The sequence below is a fragment of the Macrotis lagotis genome, chromosome 1, assembly GCF_037893015.1.
Source record: "Macrotis lagotis isolate mMagLag1 chromosome 1, bilby.v1.9.chrom.fasta, whole genome shotgun sequence".
Taxonomy (NCBI): domain Eukaryota; kingdom Metazoa; phylum Chordata; class Mammalia; order Peramelemorphia; family Peramelidae; genus Macrotis; species Macrotis lagotis.
Genome location: NC_133658.1, coordinates 512,304,965 through 512,323,260, shown reverse-complemented (window position 1 = coordinate 512,323,260; position 18,296 = coordinate 512,304,965). Strand labels below are relative to the sequence as shown.

Sequence of the window (18,296 nt, the reverse complement as noted above, 5' to 3'; positions counted from 1 at the left end):
TCTCTTCACCATGGGAAGAGTCTTATGATAGGAGATTTGCATCAAAGTTTCCTCAAAACTTCCTGGAGCATTCTTAAATTTTTAAAAATATTTCTCTGCATACAAGATCATACGGTTGGTTCTTAATAAATATTTAATGAATTGAGTTGGAAAAAAAAGGGAGCTCAAGCATTGAAGTCAAGCACCTAAGAAAAGTGAGGAACTAATTTTTAATAAATTCCAAAAGTACATATGATTTAGACATAAAAGATGATATCAAAAGCAAATTAGGGGATCAATGAAGAAATAACCTTTCAGATCTATGGATAAAAGAAGAGGTCATGACTAAACAAATCCTTTTCAGGATTATAGAAGATAAAAGATAATTTTGATTAAGGAGGATTTAAAAAATTTTTGCACAACCAAATCAAATTTAGTTCAAAATAAGCCAAACAGACAATTGGGGGAAAAATTCTTTCCAACAATTTTCTTTGATAAAAGTTTAATATTTGAGATATGTAAGAAGCTGATTGACTTTCAGTCTTAAAAATTTTAATCAATAAAAAAGGGTCAAAAGATAGGAATTGGCAGCTTTCAAAGGAAACAACTTAAGCAATTAGAGACTATTTGAAGAAAAATACTCCTAGGCACTAATAATTATAGAAATGAAATTAAGGCAAGTCTAAGGTCTACCTCACAGCCATCAAATTGGTTAAGATGATGAAAGATGGAAATGACAGATGTTGGAGGAACTGGGAAAGCACTCAGACTACTGCATTATTGGTGGACTTGTGAATTTGTCCAACTCTTCTGGCAAGCAACTTGAAACTAGGTTCCAAAAATTACAGGTCTCAGTTGAATTTACCAGCCTGTGAAGGACTGTTTTGTCATTAGCAGAATCTGTATAGTGAAAAACAGCATTACATCTGGAGTCAAAGGATCTAGGTTCAAATCCAGTTTGTACCTCTCCTTGTTCTGTTTGCCCAAATTTAAAATAAGGGAGTCATATAAGATAATCTCTTGAGGTCCTTTCTTAAGTTTAAGTGTCTTAACTCAAAGATATGCTTGCTTTGGGCACATATCTTTATGTTTTTGTCCAGATTTTCATCTAGATATAAATATTTTTCTCCAAGCAAGAAATACTTGCTGAACTTCAAAATATGTAACAAAGAATTATAACTACTGGATAAGATGTAAAATGTGATCTCGGACCAAATTAATACATTGAAGTAAAGCCTCCCCACAATGCCCCCTCAACCCTCACCCAATACTCTGTATATAATTTCTATGTACTGTCTTTAGTGATAGAATGGATGCTTTTTGAGGCAAGAATGGTTTCATTTTTATTTTCATATCCCTAGAACTCAGCACAGTCTAGTACAATGTAAGTATTTAATAGATACCAATGAAATGATAGATTAGAGGGATTCAGCATGTATGCAAGAAGTATGGAATATTCTGAGGATAATTCATTTATTTTATTTCACCAACACTGGTGGACTAAAATTAAAGGAAAAAAAAGATAAAACAAAATGGAAAATTATTTTTGTTGAGGTAACTTTTTCTTATAATCAAGCTTTAATGGAAAAAGACCAATTCAATTCAGATTTATTCCAAGCACTTTTCTTACTGTAATTTTAGAAAAGTGTAATGCTGTTTTATTAAAAGTTTCAATAGTTTAAAATGACACAAAGACTTTTGGTACAACTTGTATCATATAGATGACCTGATTTCATAATAAAATTGTAATTTTCTTAAAGTCAGACTCTTGTCTTCTAGTTTTCCTCATAGTGTCCAAAAATTCAACATATAATAGAACACTGCTGAATTAAACTGCTAAATAAAAATGAAAGATTATGTGTATATATATATATATATATATATATATATATATTTAGGAGTAGTGTGGGAAGTTATTCTTACTCAGTCCAGCAGATCTTGTCCAATAGCTCCTTCATGGTCATGAAGTCCCACTCCTCTGCATGAGGCGCTTTCCAGGGAGCATCACTTGGAATCTATGCAGAAAAGTGCAAAATGTTTTTCCATTTGGGGAATCAGCTAAATAGCCTTTTAAAGTATAACTTAGAAAACACAAAGTCATGTACTATGCAACTCCATAAAATCCAACTACTTACCAGGGAGACAGTGTAAATAAAAGAGCTTCAATTTTTTTTTTTATTGTTTTATTTTTTGACAATTTTTTTATACTAAGAGAGATAGAATAGCAGTAGGGTATAGTGAATAAAGTTGACCTCTATCCACCAGAATCTCAAAACAACATGGAATTAAATTCTGTCTCTATTGCATACAGACTTTATTTGTTATTGTTGAGTCATTTTTCAGTCATGTCTGACTCTCAATGACCCCATTTGGAATTTTCTTGGCAGAATGGTTTGCCATTTCTTTTTTCCCAGTTCATTTTACAGCTAAGGAATTTTGACAAATAGGGTTAAGTAACTTGTACAGACTCATACAACTATTAAGTGAGACTGGATTTGAATTGTCACTTTTAGTAATTTTGTTTTTATATAAACATGTTTATTTTTTGGCCTGGATCATTGATAAAATCAAGCCCTTCTTCACTTCCTCTCTGTGTGTATGCATATAAACACATGTACACATGTATATGAATATATGCATGTGTATATGTATGCAGGTATATTAGCTTGCCTTGCCCCCTGCTTTAGAATGGCCAGCAGGCAATGAATAGTTTTTAAATTTTAAAATATAATAAAATTTTGTACAACTATTCTTAAGGAGTGGGCACAGTGAATCAAATCAAGCCTTAGAGGTCACAGTTTGTCAACCCCTGTACTACATTTACTACCCTTTCTATTAAATATTTTTTGTTGTTATTTAAATTTGTTTGAATTGTTGCCTGTGATGTCCTGATTCTATTTATTCAGCATTCACATTATTACTTCTACTTACTGAACTCTATAAATTGAAATCTTGAATTCATGATGAAACCTTTTCTTTTTTATAACAAAACTTGCTTTTAAACAGTCCCCAGACATGGATCATGATGTCTAATTCCAATTTAAAACCAACCACTATGTCAAATTAGGCTAATAAAGAAGTGATTGGTAGAAAGGAAATGCACAGACAAAGCTTCCCTAGATTTTCCCAGAGAAGGACTAAATTTGCTTCTGAACATATCAATCTAAATTCACAATACTTCAAAAATGAGGTTTGCTATTGTTTAGTCATTTTGTGACCTTATTTGGGGTTTTCCTGGCAGTGTTATTGGAATGGTTTGACATGGAGGAAAATGAAGTTAAGTGACTTGCTCAGGGTCACACAGCTATAAGTATTTGAGACAGAATTTGCCTGGTGCTTTATCTACTGTGCCATTCTCTCAATTTGTTACAAGCTCTACATTTCTAGTTTAATTTCACCTTATTCTCTTTACACAGTCTACAACTGGTCAAATGAGACCACTATCTGTTTCTTGAATGCAAGCTTCCATATCTGGCTTCCTATAATAGACCATACTCCACACAGGGAGTTTAAACCTTCTTCTTGGCCTCATTCAATTTTTTTAAGGTACTTTTTGAGGACTTCTCTTTTGCACCTCTCTCATTTTCTTGTCTCACATGTAGTGTACTCGTGTCATATTCTCTAGTATAATGTAAGTTCCTTGAGGGGAAAACTTTGGCTTTCTCATTTCTAGAATCTAATATAGCACTTTGTGTATCATGAGCACCTCATAATTATTTCTTGAAATGCTAGAGGTGATGTGAGAAAATTGGGACACTGTTGCACTGTTGGTGGAGTTGCAAACTAATCCAACAATTCCAGTTTCACAATCTGGAAATATGTCCAAATGTCTACCAAACATCTGATCTATCAATATCTCAAAGAAAAGTAAAAGAACCTTTAAATATAAAAATATTTATAGCAAAGAATGGAAATTGAGGAGATATTCATCAACTAGGAGGATGACTGAACAAGCTGTGGTATATGATTGTTATGGAATACTTTTATATTATAAGAAATGACAAGCATGAGAAAACTTGGACTTATATAAACTGGTATGGAGTGAAGTGAGCAGAACCAGAACACTATACACAGTATTAATAATAATAATGTACAATGATCAACTGGAAATGATTTAACTATTCTCATCAATACAATGAGCCAAAACATTCCAAAGGACTCATGATGAAAAATGCTATTTCTCTTAGAGAGAAAGAACTGATGGAGTCTGAATGCAGATTAAAGATACTATTTCTTTACTTTTTCATTTTTAGAGGGATTTTTTGTCTGTCTTTTTTCATCATATGTTTAATATGTAAATATGTTTTACATAATTGCACATGTATAACTAATATCAAATTGCTTACAAGCTCAGGGAGGGGAGAAAGAAAGGAAAGAACATTTTAAAAAATGAATGTTAAAAATAGTTTTTACATGGAATTGGGAAAAATAAAATATTTAAAAATAAAAGAAAAATGTTTCTTGAGTTGAAAAGAAATGGGATGACACTCTGAATACAGATGTGGAGTTATAGCCTATAGTCTGGGGAGAATAAGATTTGGAGAAGTATCAGCTGGTTCTGATTTATTCTGAATCAGTGATCTACTGTCAGTACCAAAGGAACAGAGATTTTAAATAATTTTTTAAAAAATTTATTATTTATAATAGTTATTTTGCATCAAATTTTTCCTTTTTTGAGCATCATAAAAATGGAATGGAAATAAAATAACATAAAAAGCAATATAGTTGAACTGCAATCTTTTTTCTAACAATTGGGGGGGAAGTATGTTTTCCTTTAACAAACTAAACATGAAGATTATTATCTTATCAAAGAAGATTGTTCAGGCTCATACATTCATACCTGTTTTCCCATGTTATCTATTGTTCTCCAAAGATTATTAAGATCCAAGAATGCAATAGGGTTCCATGTCATAGGAAGTGGACCTCGGAATGGATAACTTTTGCCCTGAAACACATAAGATTTAAAAAAATCACTTTTTACAAAATTTCCTATAATCTTTCATTCCTTTGTACATATTTACATTAATTTCATTATAATAAATATTTTCAAAAAAGTAACATTTGGCCTGTTTTGTCGTAAATGTTTTGTCTTAAAACACAGCACATAACTGCAATCCATCATCTTGATGAGAGAAATGATCAATTAAAATAAGAATTCTTTACACGTGGTCTATGAACTTTTAAAAAATATCCTGGATCATTGCATTTCAATGTAATTGATTTCCTTCATAATCCTATGGATTATGTTTTATGCATTTAAAAACATTATTCTGAGAAGGGATTTGAAAACTTTAACAAAAAGGGATAAAAAACACTCCTGCATTAATAAAATTATCTAAGTGAGGCAACTAGAAAAGACTCAAGATCAGAGATGTTTAACTCATAAGATCATTAGATCAAATTATAATTTCAAACTGAAAGAAAGGTTATTTAATTCAAGTTCCTCATTTTACAGATGAGGAAACAGAGGTTCAGAGAGACTAAGAGGTTTGTCCAAGTGGCTTATACATGGGTAATAAGTGGCTGAAATTTTGATCTCTTGTCTTTTGGCTGAAAATCTTTGCACTATCTCATTCTTGTCTGAAACATGGTATCTGACATAAACAGTAGCTCACATGTACACAATACTTTATTTTATTTTTCAATCAACAAGTCTTAATTAAGCATGTATAAGCATGCAGTGATACTTGGTATCTATACAATTCTCCTCATCTTCATATGGAAATGCTTCTGGTCCTCAGTACAAAGTAAGGTGACACTTGTGTCTTCAGATAGCCACATGACAGTCCCTAATTCCATTTGAGTGGAATTTTTAATGGAATCTTTGTCAATGGAGAAAGATAGGTGAGATGCAGAAAACAACTTTGTTTTCTTTAGGGTAAATGAATTCAGGAGAAGGGGGTGCAGCCCTGAGAGACATGGATCTTATTACAATATTCAAAAAAATTCATGAATGTGTGAAAACACAATTTTATGACCATTTTGGCATAGTTCCAGATTGTGAAGCTGGAATTGTTGGATCAGTTCACAACTCCAAAATTTAGTGCTAGGCAAGTAATTTCACTTCTTTATAAAATGGGTTAAATAATAGTTATTTACTTCTCTGGGTTGTTTGAGGAGGGAAGTGTTCTGTAACCAGGTGGAAATGTTTATTGGTGTTTTTCAATAGAGATGATTTACATTAAATTTTCTTGCCAAATAAGTTTCTCTAGGTATTCTTTCAGCACAATTTGGGACCACAAGCTAATGTGGAAATGGAGAGAAATTAACAGATTCCTAACTTATTGATTAGCCATTCCCTCAAATGTGATTCACAGGTTTTTATTTCCTCAAAGACCCAGGAAAAGGAGAAGGAAGAAGACTAGTTTGTTGCAAAATAATTTTAAAAATCAGAAATTCTCATGGAATAATCAATCTATAAATAAGCATTTATTAAACATTTACTTATGCCAAGCAACCTGCTAGATCCTGGAAATGCAAAGACAAAAATTAAACAATTACATTCCACTGGAGAATTTATAGTCTACTGGGAGACATGCACATATATCAATATATGTAAAATAAATGCAAGTTGTTCAGGAAGGGAGGGCACTGTAGGCTGGTGGGAGTAGGAATGATTAAGAATCTATTTGAAATAAGTGTTGAAGAAAGGATGGGGAAAGTCTATTCAAAAGACAGAGAATGAATTTAGGACAAAGGCATGGCAACAAGAGGTGGAGAAACAGTTTGGTTGGATGGTAGAGTGTAAGAAGAAGAAGAATGCATTGTGAGGCTGGAACACTTCTCTTTTGTCTTAGAGGCAATAAGAGTCATTGGAGTTTGCTGAGAAGGGAAGTGATATGTTTAAGGAAAATCCTTTTGGCAACTGGACAGAATGTGGTCTATAGTGAGGAGAGACTTGAGATACATAGAACCATTAGAAGGTTATGACAATAGAGAAAGCTAGATGATATAGTAGCCAGAGAACCAGCTCTGGAGTCAGGAGCACTGAGGCCAGTTCAAATCTGACCTCAGATACTTGATACTTACTAGCTATGTGACCCTGGGAAAGTCATTTAACTCCAATGGCTACAACACCAACAACAAAGAAGTTTAGCATAAGACAGGTAATTCAAGTAAATATCTGAACTAGAGCAGCATCTCTGAGGGAAGAGATAATGGTCAAATGAGAGAAATATTACATAAATAAAAAGGGGGTAAAATTTGATAATTGGTTAGATATATGGGATAAGGAAGAGTGATAAATGAAGGATGACTCTAAGAGTTGTAAATCAGGGTTATTGGAAAGATGGTGGCACCCCTAACAAAAATTGGCAAGAGTGATATATATATATATATATATATATATATATATATATATATATATATATATATGTATATAGCCTTAGATATGGCACTAGTGCTCAGGAGAAAAACTTGGGCTTTGCATAGACCTGAGAATCATCTGCCTAGCGATATGGGAGTTGATGAAGTCACTAGAATATAGAGAGAAGCCCCAACTCAAATTCGGAGTATACTTTCAATTAGGGGGCATGACTTGGGATGATGAACCAGCAAAGGAGAGTGAAAAAGAATAAATAGGAATGAGGAGATCAATTTTGAAGACCCAAAGAGGAGAGATTATCCAGGAGGAGAGTATCAAGTATCAAGTGTAACATATCCAAGAACATTGGAGACAGGTTAAAAAAAAATCATCATATTTGACAACTGTTTGGTTTTGTAAAATTTTGACAAATTGTTTAGCTTGTTGGTAACTTTGGAAAAAGGATTTTGAGAGATGATATCAGAAACCAGATTGCAGAGTGAGAGAAGTAATTATTTTTCTTTATATTAAAACCAATTATTAAATTAATATTAAGGTTTTTCTTTTATTTCCTCATTCAGGGACCAGTCCCTGTGTATCAATCACCAGTAACTGAAGGACAAAGCTAACAGATCAGATTGCGCAAATCCTCCAAGAACATGCTCCTTGATCTTGGGGATGGGTGAACCTCACCCAACTAGGAGACTTTATTTCTATTTAGAGTGTAAATCTAGATAAATTCCAGCTGCAAACATTGAGCTCATGTCCTTGAACCCATCACTGGAGTTTCAGATAACTCAGCTGATGAAGGAGAAATGAATTAGAGATGGGTAGAGATGGCCAAACTGGTTAAAATAAGAGTCATTGTCCATTTGATAAATAGTCAAAGGATTTGAACAGACAGTTTTCAGAAGAAATTAAAGTTATCAATAATATGCTGCTACAAATGATTAGAGAATGCAAATTAAAATAACCTTGAGACAAAGGAAAGTGAGGAATACTGGATGGAATGTGGAAAGATCAGGACATAGAAAGACATATATGAACTGATGAAGAGTGAGGAGAATCAGAACATTTATACCATAGTATCACCATTACAAAAACAAACAATTTTGAATATTTAAAAGAAAAAAAACTGATAGAGTGAAATATGCAGAACCAGGAGAAAGATTTCTACAACTGCAACAATGCTAAAAAGACAAACTGCTTTGGAAGCTGTAAGAATTCTGATTTTGATTGATGGCCAACCATGATTCCAAAGGATAAATGAGAAAACATACTAGTCCCTTCCTAAAAGGGAGGTAATAGGTTTACGATAGAATAACATCATATGTGTGTTGGTTTCTCTCTCTCTCTCCCTCTCTATATGTGTGTTTATCTATCTATATCCATAAAATCATTCAAAGCTTAGAAAATTTTTACATACAAATCAGTTGACTTTCTTGGTAATGCATTGTAATTAGTAAAAAAGAAATCAAAAATGACAATTTAGTTTCCCCTCAAACCATCAAGCAACAATTGAAACTTAATTTAACTACATTTTCTGGAGTGTCTTAAGAAAATAATGCCTCAAACACGAATGATTGCTTATTAATGCAATAATCAAACAAGGGTCATTCTTAAATCCATATATTGAATTTTTCTCAGTTCGGGACTTTGATATACTGTATTTCTTTTCATTAAGCATACTGTCAATTTCCTACTACTTTCTACAAACACCACAAAGACTGACTACTAATGCTTTCTACAAATATCACAAAGTCTCATATGTAACCAAAGGGGAATTCATTTAGCTGAATATTCCCGTTTTCACAAAGGGATGAAGGAAAAATCCAGAGTATCATGCCATTCCAGTCATTGGGTAGCTGAGAATTTATATTCAGAAAACAATCTCAAGTTGCAAAGAAAATAAAAGTCTTTTTTGTCATAGTAGGTGCTCACCTGTTCTAAGGATTTTTAAAATAATTTCTAAATTACAAGTGCTTTGACAATCAGAACTATTGTCTTTAATCATTACCAAACAACCTGACTAATCCATAACAACTGTACTGTCTCCTAATCTGAATCAGTTATGCTTCTAACACAGGTTTCTGGAGTTCAGTTGTTCTCGTCTGACTGTATTTGAGTCCCTGATCTATAAGATAAACAACCATATGAATCTGCTTTGATGGAGTTAGAGGTTTATTGATTTGGGGAGAGAAGGTAAACTCAGGAATCAGGGGATTAAAATGATCATTTTAGTGCATCCATCCTTATTTTTTCCCCTTTAAACTACTGAGTTTTCTCCTAAAGTTAACAACTATGTTTTTGGATCATCATATAGTCTTTAAAAAATAATTAATTGCTCCAGTCATTTAATAGGTACATCACCTCCTTACAACTCTTAGGCTGAAAGAGTTGCCTAGGTTACTGAGATATTAAATAACTTGCCTATGGTTATAGAGACAGCATCTATGAGAGGTAGAAATTAAACCCAGCTCTTTTTATCTATTGCTTTTGATCCATTATATTTGTTTTGACTGTTGTTATTGTTCAATTAAACAATCATGACTTTTGATGACCCCATGGACCACAACCTGTATGTCCTGTTTTAGTAGCACTGAAATCTCTATTGGGAAATTTCACCCTTCCCTACCTATCAGATATAATCTGATCAACCTCCAAGAACACTCATGACTGAAAAAGGCACTATTGTATTAGTCTCTGTGATTCAGGCAGTGGCATAATTAGAGCCTTGATTCCACATTATTTTTCATTTTGGGAAGGGCAACGAGTTGCATAGAATAAGCAGATTTAGGGTGGGTTGGTGTTTGCATTACACATTTCATATTTTCATTGCCCACACATCCAGTCTTCTTCTAAATGTCCCTATTATTGTGAAGGTTATCATAATCCTTATAATCACCCTGGTGATTGTATTACAAACTCCAAGTAAAGTGACCTATCTGCTGTCCCTTGATTATGTCATTCCATCTCCTTTTTGCAAGCTTTTGTCCAAGCTGTCCTTATGTCTGGAATGCTTTCCTTGCCCTTCTCTATTCCCTTTTCCTAGGATTTCTTCATAGTTCTTCCTTTTGTTAGTTCCTTCTTTACCCCCATATGGCAACATTACTTCATACATGCCTTTTATTTCTTTATCTCTGTACATGTTATTTACTGTATACATCCCAAAATGTTAAGTTTCTTGAGGGTAGTGTCACTTTTGCTTTTATATGATCACTGCTTGTCAGAGTACTTTGCACATAATTAATATTTAATAACTCTCTGAAATGAATTGAATTGAATCAAATTTTAAATTAACATGGATTCTAATTTCTCTGATGCAAATTGTGTCCTACCAAAAACTGTTGTGGCTCTAAGACATCCTATCACCCTATACCCAACCTGGTGAATCTAGGCAAGATCTTAATTAACTTCCATCATCAAGTATATAGGAGAAGACTCTAGTCTTTCTTCCTCAGACTGATAATGATGATAATGTTTGTTTTTTTGTTCTCAAAGAAGACTATGACATGAAAGATGTGATACCATGACATGTATGTGAATTGGATTTGAGTGAGAGTCTGCTGTGCTCACTTTCTCCCCCAGAATCTCTGAATTCAGTGATCCAATATGAATCAGACTACTTAGATGAGTTAATACTCAAGAAGAAGAAGAACGTAGACTTAATGCTCCCTGACTATAGATACTTGTCTTCAAGGTTTAAAGGCTGCCTCACTAAAGAGAAAAGTATTTTCCAATCTCTAGGAATAGTGGATAGAGGTTAGGAAATCAGGAAGATTCATCTTCCCAAGTTCAGATTTGACCTCAGACAACTTACTAAGTGTATAACTCTGGGCAAGTCACTTAACCCTGTTTCCCCTCAGTTTTTCATCTGTAAAATGAACTGGAGAAGGAAATTGGTAAATTACTTCAGTATTTTGCCAAGAAAATTAGAAATGGAGTTAAGAAGATCAGACATGATTGAAACAACAGAATTATCAACATTCTCCAATCTCGTCAAACATTTAAAATTTAGTCTACAAGTTTACATTTACTAAGAGCTTATTTTACACACACACACACACACACACACACACACACACACACACACACACACATACATATCAGAGTGCTAAACTCTGGAAATACAAATGCAATTAAAAAAGGATATTCCTAACTTTCAAGAGCTGACATTCTAATGAAAGAAGATCTACAGAAATGGTAGCAGAAAAGCAGAGTGTAGGAGTACAGTCATGACAATGAAATCTGGAGGGTTCAGAGCAGAGCTAGCCAAGGAGGGAAACATTAAGCATGACTGGCTTGAGCACTTTTTCAAGATACTACTTTATCTGTTTCACTATCTATTCACTTGTAAGGCATTCCTGGGTGAACTGCATGATGGTCAAATCTCCTAGGTGTGGGCAGTCTGGCTCTGAGAGCATCTCTTTCTATTCTGGACCTCTGAAGTCTCTTCTATTGTGTTGTTATGCTCCGAAATTTTGCAGTTCACCAATTTCACCCTGTCAATCATTTCAAATCTCTGAATATTAATGGATGTTCTTGAGGAGCCAATGGCTAGACTGGTGCCTGGGCTAAACTGGACCAGCATAAATATCCCAGGAGTCTTGATGACTGAAACAAAACCAATCAACTACCAAGTTCAAAATTATTTAGACTAGTACTAACTTAAAGAGGAAGGTAAGAAGGATAAAAACAGGGATGGAGTTGGAAGAAATGGAGCAACTGGAAGGTTGGGAGGGAGGTTAGTCAGAAACAGCCTCCAGGAATTAGTGAATAGTGAATAATGAATAGAATTCTGAAGGAAGAGGAAAGACATGGTTGGGAAATAGAGTCTTTTTATAAGTGAAAAGCCATAAATGGGCAACAGAACTGTATGTGAACATTTCTTTCATTTATTTATTTTTTCATTACTCCTAAATCTACCCTAATCACTTCTTTGTTGAATGATTGTCATAACTTCATAATTGATTTTGTTTCAATTCTTTCCTCTCTCCAATCCATTCTCCACATGACTCCCAGAAGTGTTATTCTTTAAACACAGGTCACAAATCTCAAAATCCTTCTATTGTCTCTTGGAAAAAATTAAAACTCCTCACTTGGCCATTTTAAGACCATAACAATCTGGCTCTTGGCTACATGATAGAAGTATTTTCTGATACATGAGGCCTCTCCTGATTCCTCAAGCAACCAGACAGTGACCTCCACCCATTTCCAAAATATCTTTTGTTTATAAATAATAAGTATAATATATTTATTATATTTAAACTCTTTACATGGGTAAATGTTCCCTTCCAGCCCAATAAAATGATTTTGAAGACCTGGTGTATATAATAAGCATTTGATATCTTATTTGACTAATTTGATTTAACTCATTTGTGAAGAATCTTGATCCCAATAAATTGTAATTTCAATTTGATACAATGAGATGAAGGGTACAAATGAAAAAAAAATATCCCTCAAAGTACCAGAATGTTGATGGCAATGATAGTAAGAAAAGTGAAGAAAATAAGCCAGAAGATAATAGAACTTATTCTGTCTTTGACGCTAATTAGTTATACATTCACAGACAAATTACTCAATTTCTCTAGGTCTCTGGAGTAGCTAGATGCTGTAGTAGATAGTGTACTAGGACCTGGAGTCAAGAAGAGCTGAGTTCAAATCCAATATCAGACACTTACGAGCTGTGTGATCCTAAGCAAGTCACTTAATGCTGTCTGCCTCAATTTTCTCTCCCAAAAATGCCATACCACTCCAGTACTTTTGCCAAGAAAATCCCAAATATGGTTACAAAAGATCATATATGACTGAAAAATGATTAAACAATAACAACTGGGGCGGCTAGGTGGCGTAGTGGATAAAGCACCGGCCTTGGAGTCAGGAGTACCTGGGCTCAAATCCGGCCTCAAGACACTTAATAATTACCTAGCTGTGTGGCCTTGGGCAAGCCACTTAACCCCCGTTTGCCTTGTAAAAACCTAAAAAAAACCCAAAAAAACCCCCAAAAAACCAATAACAACTGAACTAGGTCTCAGTTTATTCATTTGTAAAATGGTAATAATACCTGTGTCTACTATTTTTTTGAAGATTAAGTGAGTTAATATAAAATACTTTGTAACTCTTCAAGTAATATACAAGTCAGGGTGTACATACTTCTTAAGAGTATGAGAAGCTTGTTAAGAAGATTATTTATTTGATTTTGTTCTAATAAACAATAACTTTATGATTCTAAGTATGTGGTACTGAATAAAATTTTCTTCATGAATGATTAATATATGTATATATATAATGATTTTTTATTTCTTATATTCATATGAATGGCAAATTTTAAAATTTCTTTTCTTTTTATTCTGAATGCAGGCCATGGGGAAAGTTTACTGAAATTCAAGGGTACAGATGTAGCATAGGAAAATTAGAGGAATATGTTCTATAATTAATTAATCTATTCCCTCTATGCCATTCAAGTCAAAGAGTTAACCTATTTGATTTTTTTTCCGAGTTGGTCACACACTAACACTAATCACCATTGCTTTTGTTCACTTATCTCACAGAAACTACCCAAAGCTTGCCCATACTTCTAACCCTTTGTTCAAAATTATTTTATAGAAACTTAAAAGTTATCTTATCAAGGAGGGGACTGGGACTCCCATCAGAAGTATCTTGCTGAAAAGTTCAGAGGTTGCCCTCATCCTCCCCAAAGGGGAGAGTATGAAGCACCTGAACCTGCACCTGAGGCCCTCCCTAGCACCTCTCTGACTCTTTCTGGACCCCTTTCCTGCTCCACTATATAAAACTGATCTTTTCCCTTGATAGCTGCTCATCTCCTTCGGGAATCAGTCCAGGGGCAATCATTGCAACTGTTCTTAATTTCTCTTCTTTATACTGCTCTCTCTCTCTTTATGTTACTTATCCCCAGATGGCAGCTGTGTTGCTGCTACTGCTGCTAATTCCCTTAGGGGATCAATCATGTCCAACTGCCTTTACTGCCTTTAATTTCTTTTTTTCCCCTGAGTTTCTGCCACAGTAATAGATAATAAGCTTTTTTTTTGTTCCTAAGTACTTTTGAGTCGTCAGGTTTTTTCCCTGTGAATTATTCACATTTTTTTGAACCTAAGACTAGACCATCATCACAGGGAGTACAAAAGTTTGGGATTCCCCTTTTTATTATTTAATCCAAGGCATATTTAATAAAAAGAGGTTCTAAACCAAGGCTCTTGAGCACTGGGATGACATTCAAGTTGACTCTGTAAAGATATATGACTCTATTTTGTGTGCCACTGAATGAATCTCTGATGTTTTCTCATAATTGATAGCAATCAAATTTGGCATGAAACTTTTGTTAAATTCATGGTTAAATGTCATCAATTTGAGATCCCTAGCCAAAATTTCAAAAAATATCCTCTTTAATCACTGACAACTGGAAAAAAAACAGATCTCCATGAGATGAGTCAGCCTGTCTTTTCCTTGGCACACCATATCTTCTAAAATATAAAGGTTACTAGCTTAGTACTTACTCCTATGGTAGAGCTAATGATAAATTCTAGCAGCTTTTCACAAGGTTTAAACAGGAGAACAAAAGCAATTTTCTAAAATTAATTTATCAATTGGCCTGTGAAGCTGAATTTTCCCCATTCTTTTGTCCTCCAGCATACTATTCCAAATCACCTGGTCTTCTACCCTATTTTTTTCATTATTATTTTAGTCTATACACCCACTATGTTTGTTGAGTATATTTCTTTATTATGTTTATTTCTCCTGTTCAATTTGAAATGCTTTCCTTGGGAGTTATTCTGACTCATCTAGTCATCTTTAAGGGCAGGGTCAAAGAAATATTATCTATTCTTACCTACTTAGTATCCAGCATAGCAATTTGAATAGAGAAGATACTTAAAAATGAATTGACTCAAACTGAGCTGAATTGAATCTTGAAGAAGGTTCCCAAATAAGACACTGGATTCTATGAGCAATCAATAAGTATTTACAGACTCCTCCAGAAGGTCTATTACACATTCAGTCAAGGTAGATGTGATTTCAGTCAATTAGTCTATAAAATGACTTTGCACATTAGCAAGTCCTAAAGGATTTTGTTCATTGTTTTTCAGAATTACCTGAATTTAAGATATGTCTTGTATCAATCTGTTTAAATTTATCATTGTGACTGAATCTGAAATCTTTGTCATTGCCAGAAAATGTATTTATTTCTACAAAACAAGTGACACTATGGGAAGCTGGTGGTGAGGGGAATCATTAAGCCCAACTCAGAAATTGTAGTCTCCTGAATGTGTCAGACAGATATGTTTCCTGGTACCAGATTAGCTCTAAATGGCATGTGTGAAGCTCATGTGAATCAAACAGCTGTTACTGTGTAAAACAAAAGCATTTGTCTAACCTGTTCCTATGGATTTCAATTATTCTAAGCAAAAACTAAAACAAAATGGACTGATTACAAGCAAATACAATGTGGACTTTGGAGCCAGGCTCCAGGAAATAACAGAATTGGGGGTTGGCATCTGTCTCAAACTTCTTGTTAAAGTTTAATTTTTAGCCAATCTTGTGGTTTTAATAGAGAAGACTTTTATGTCTTTACATTGTCTTGCAAATTTAATTACTTGAAATATTTTCTTTTCAACTTGTCTAATCCAATTTTATCTCCATTCTTCAAATGCAAGAGAAAGGACTCTTAACTGTCAAGTTTCAATGTCCTGGAAGTAAAATTATTCTCTCCACCCACCCCTACAGCTTTTCCTATTCTTGACTTTGAAATATCCTTATATAAAATGCTTCCCAATGGATTTCAAGTTTGTGGCCATTATTAAGGGATAATCATTAATATTCTTTCTTCATAGAGAATTTAACTACCAGTCAGAACAGCAACAATGGGGCAGATAGGTGGCTCAGTGGATAGAGCATGGACCTGGAATCAAGAGGAACTGAGTTCAAAAGTAGCCATAGGCACTTAATACTTACTTAGCTATGTGACCTTGGGCAAGTCACTTAATCCCACTGCCCTGAAAAACAAACAAACAAAGTACCTCAAGCAGAACCTGCTTCATTGGTTGCCCTGCTCCATCTCTTATATTTACTGTGTGACCCCAAGCAAGTCATCTGACCTTGCCTACCCTCAAGTATCCTGATTTGTAAAATGAGGATTATAATAGCAATAACCTCAAGGAGTTGTTATGAATATCAATGGAGATAAAATATGTAAAGCACTTTACAGATTCTAATGGGCTATGTAAAGCTATCAATATTATTATTAATTACCTGTGTCTCTTTAATATGTATCTTCCATCTTAATAAATGGGGCAGTGAGGTAGGACCAAGCCTAGGGTCAGGAAGAGCTGAATGGAAATCCACCCTCAGAAACTTACTAATTGTGTAACCCAGGGCAAGTCACTTAACCCTGTTTGCCTCATTTCTTTATTTGTAACATGAATTGAAGAAAGAAATGGTAAACCAATCCATTATCTCTGCCCAAGAAAACCTCAAATGAGGTCATGAAGAATCAGACATGACTGAAATGATTGAATAACAGCAACAATCCACCAAACTCCACATCCTACATTTCTCCCACTACACCATGCTGTCCTACCACACTGGAAAAACAAGACTTTTTAGCAGAGGGTGTTCAATGATTTTGCAGGATGAGGAGAATGGAGCCTGGGCAGAGAGGAGGTGTTTGATGTGAGTGGCTGAACTGATGCAGAAGTGTATGCTTATACATCTCTCATCCACTGACTCAAACTACATATGTACATGGTATGGTTTTAAAGTCCTGATAGTCTCTATGCAAGAAAAGAAAGTTCATTGGCTGCTGTAAACAAATCCACAGTCAATGTATCAAACTATGCATGTGACATCCACACTGGGAGACAATATGACAGTTTGGTCAAAAAAAAAATCTCAAGCGTTTTGGCTGGACTGAAAGTCAAATCTGTCATTTAAATGCCAACTCTGTATCAGATACTGTGCCAAGTAAACACTGTGGCATTGTAGGTTCAATAAGAATGAATAATGTGATATATGATTCACACATAATATGTCCTTAACAAATTCTCATTCATTCATTCATTCATTCATGGCAGCCAAAAACTAATGCTATCTAAGGCTACATTAACAAATTTCAGTGGAGAAAATGAAATAAGTAATTATTTTGCTCTCTTCCCCCCCCCATTAGACCACATGTAGAATATTGTGTTCTCTTCTAGGAACTCAATTTAAGAAGGATATTTGCAAGATGGAAAATTTTCTGAGGAGACCAATCCAGTGTGAAGACTGGAAAACATGCCATGGGAGGAAGTAGAAATGTTTAGGCCTAGAAAAGAAAAACTTACATGAGGATTATGAGAGCTGATTTCAAGCCTCTAAAGGATTGTCATGTGGTAATGGATTTAACCTTGTTCTGCTTAACCTCAAAGACAGAACTGGAAATAATTGGTGGAAATTAGAAAGAGAAAGATTTAGGCTCCAATAATGATAAACTTCTTAACAATTACAGTACTCAAAAATGGAATGCATTGCTCCAGCTGGTAGTGGGTTCCCCCCTCACAGTAGAATTTCAAAGGAAGGCTGGATAATTACTTGTTAGGAATATTGTAAAACAGATTCTTGGTCAGGTATGGGTTAAACTAGATGACCTATGTCATCCTATTATCTAACTCTGAGAGTGTAAACATGTGAAAATTTAGCAATAATTATCCATCACTAGAGACTAGGTACAAACCAATGCTATTGATTATCCTGTTGATTTTGGAGCTAAACCATTCTTTTTAGGTTTTTTTTTGCAAGGCAAATGGGGTTAAGTGGCTTGCCCAAGGCCACACAGCTAGGTAATTATTAAGTGTCTGAGATCGGATTTGAACCCAGGTACTCCTGACTCCAAGGCCGGTGCTTTATCCACTATGCCACCTAGCCGCCCCTATTCCTATCTCTTGATAAATTGCAAGCAGTTCTTCCTTTGTGCATAAGGGAATTTATGCTAACCCACTCTGTTTTGGATTGGTATAAAGCTTCT

At 34.4% G+C, this 18,296-nt stretch overlaps 1 protein-coding gene across 1 annotated transcript in view; it reads right to left on the bottom strand.

Moving 5' to 3' along the window:
- LOC141506931 (amine oxidase [flavin-containing] B) overlaps positions 1-18,296 on the bottom strand; it is a 126,912-nt gene that overhangs the window by 51,911 nt on the left and 56,705 nt on the right. The window contains exons 4-5 of the mRNA XM_074214143.1: positions 4,820-4,924; positions 1,903-1,994 (exon numbers count right to left, since the gene is read on the bottom strand). Coding sequence (XP_074070244.1) covers positions 1,903-1,994; positions 4,820-4,924 — 197 coding nt within the window. The remainder of the gene's footprint in view (positions 1-1,902; positions 1,995-4,819; positions 4,925-18,296) is intronic.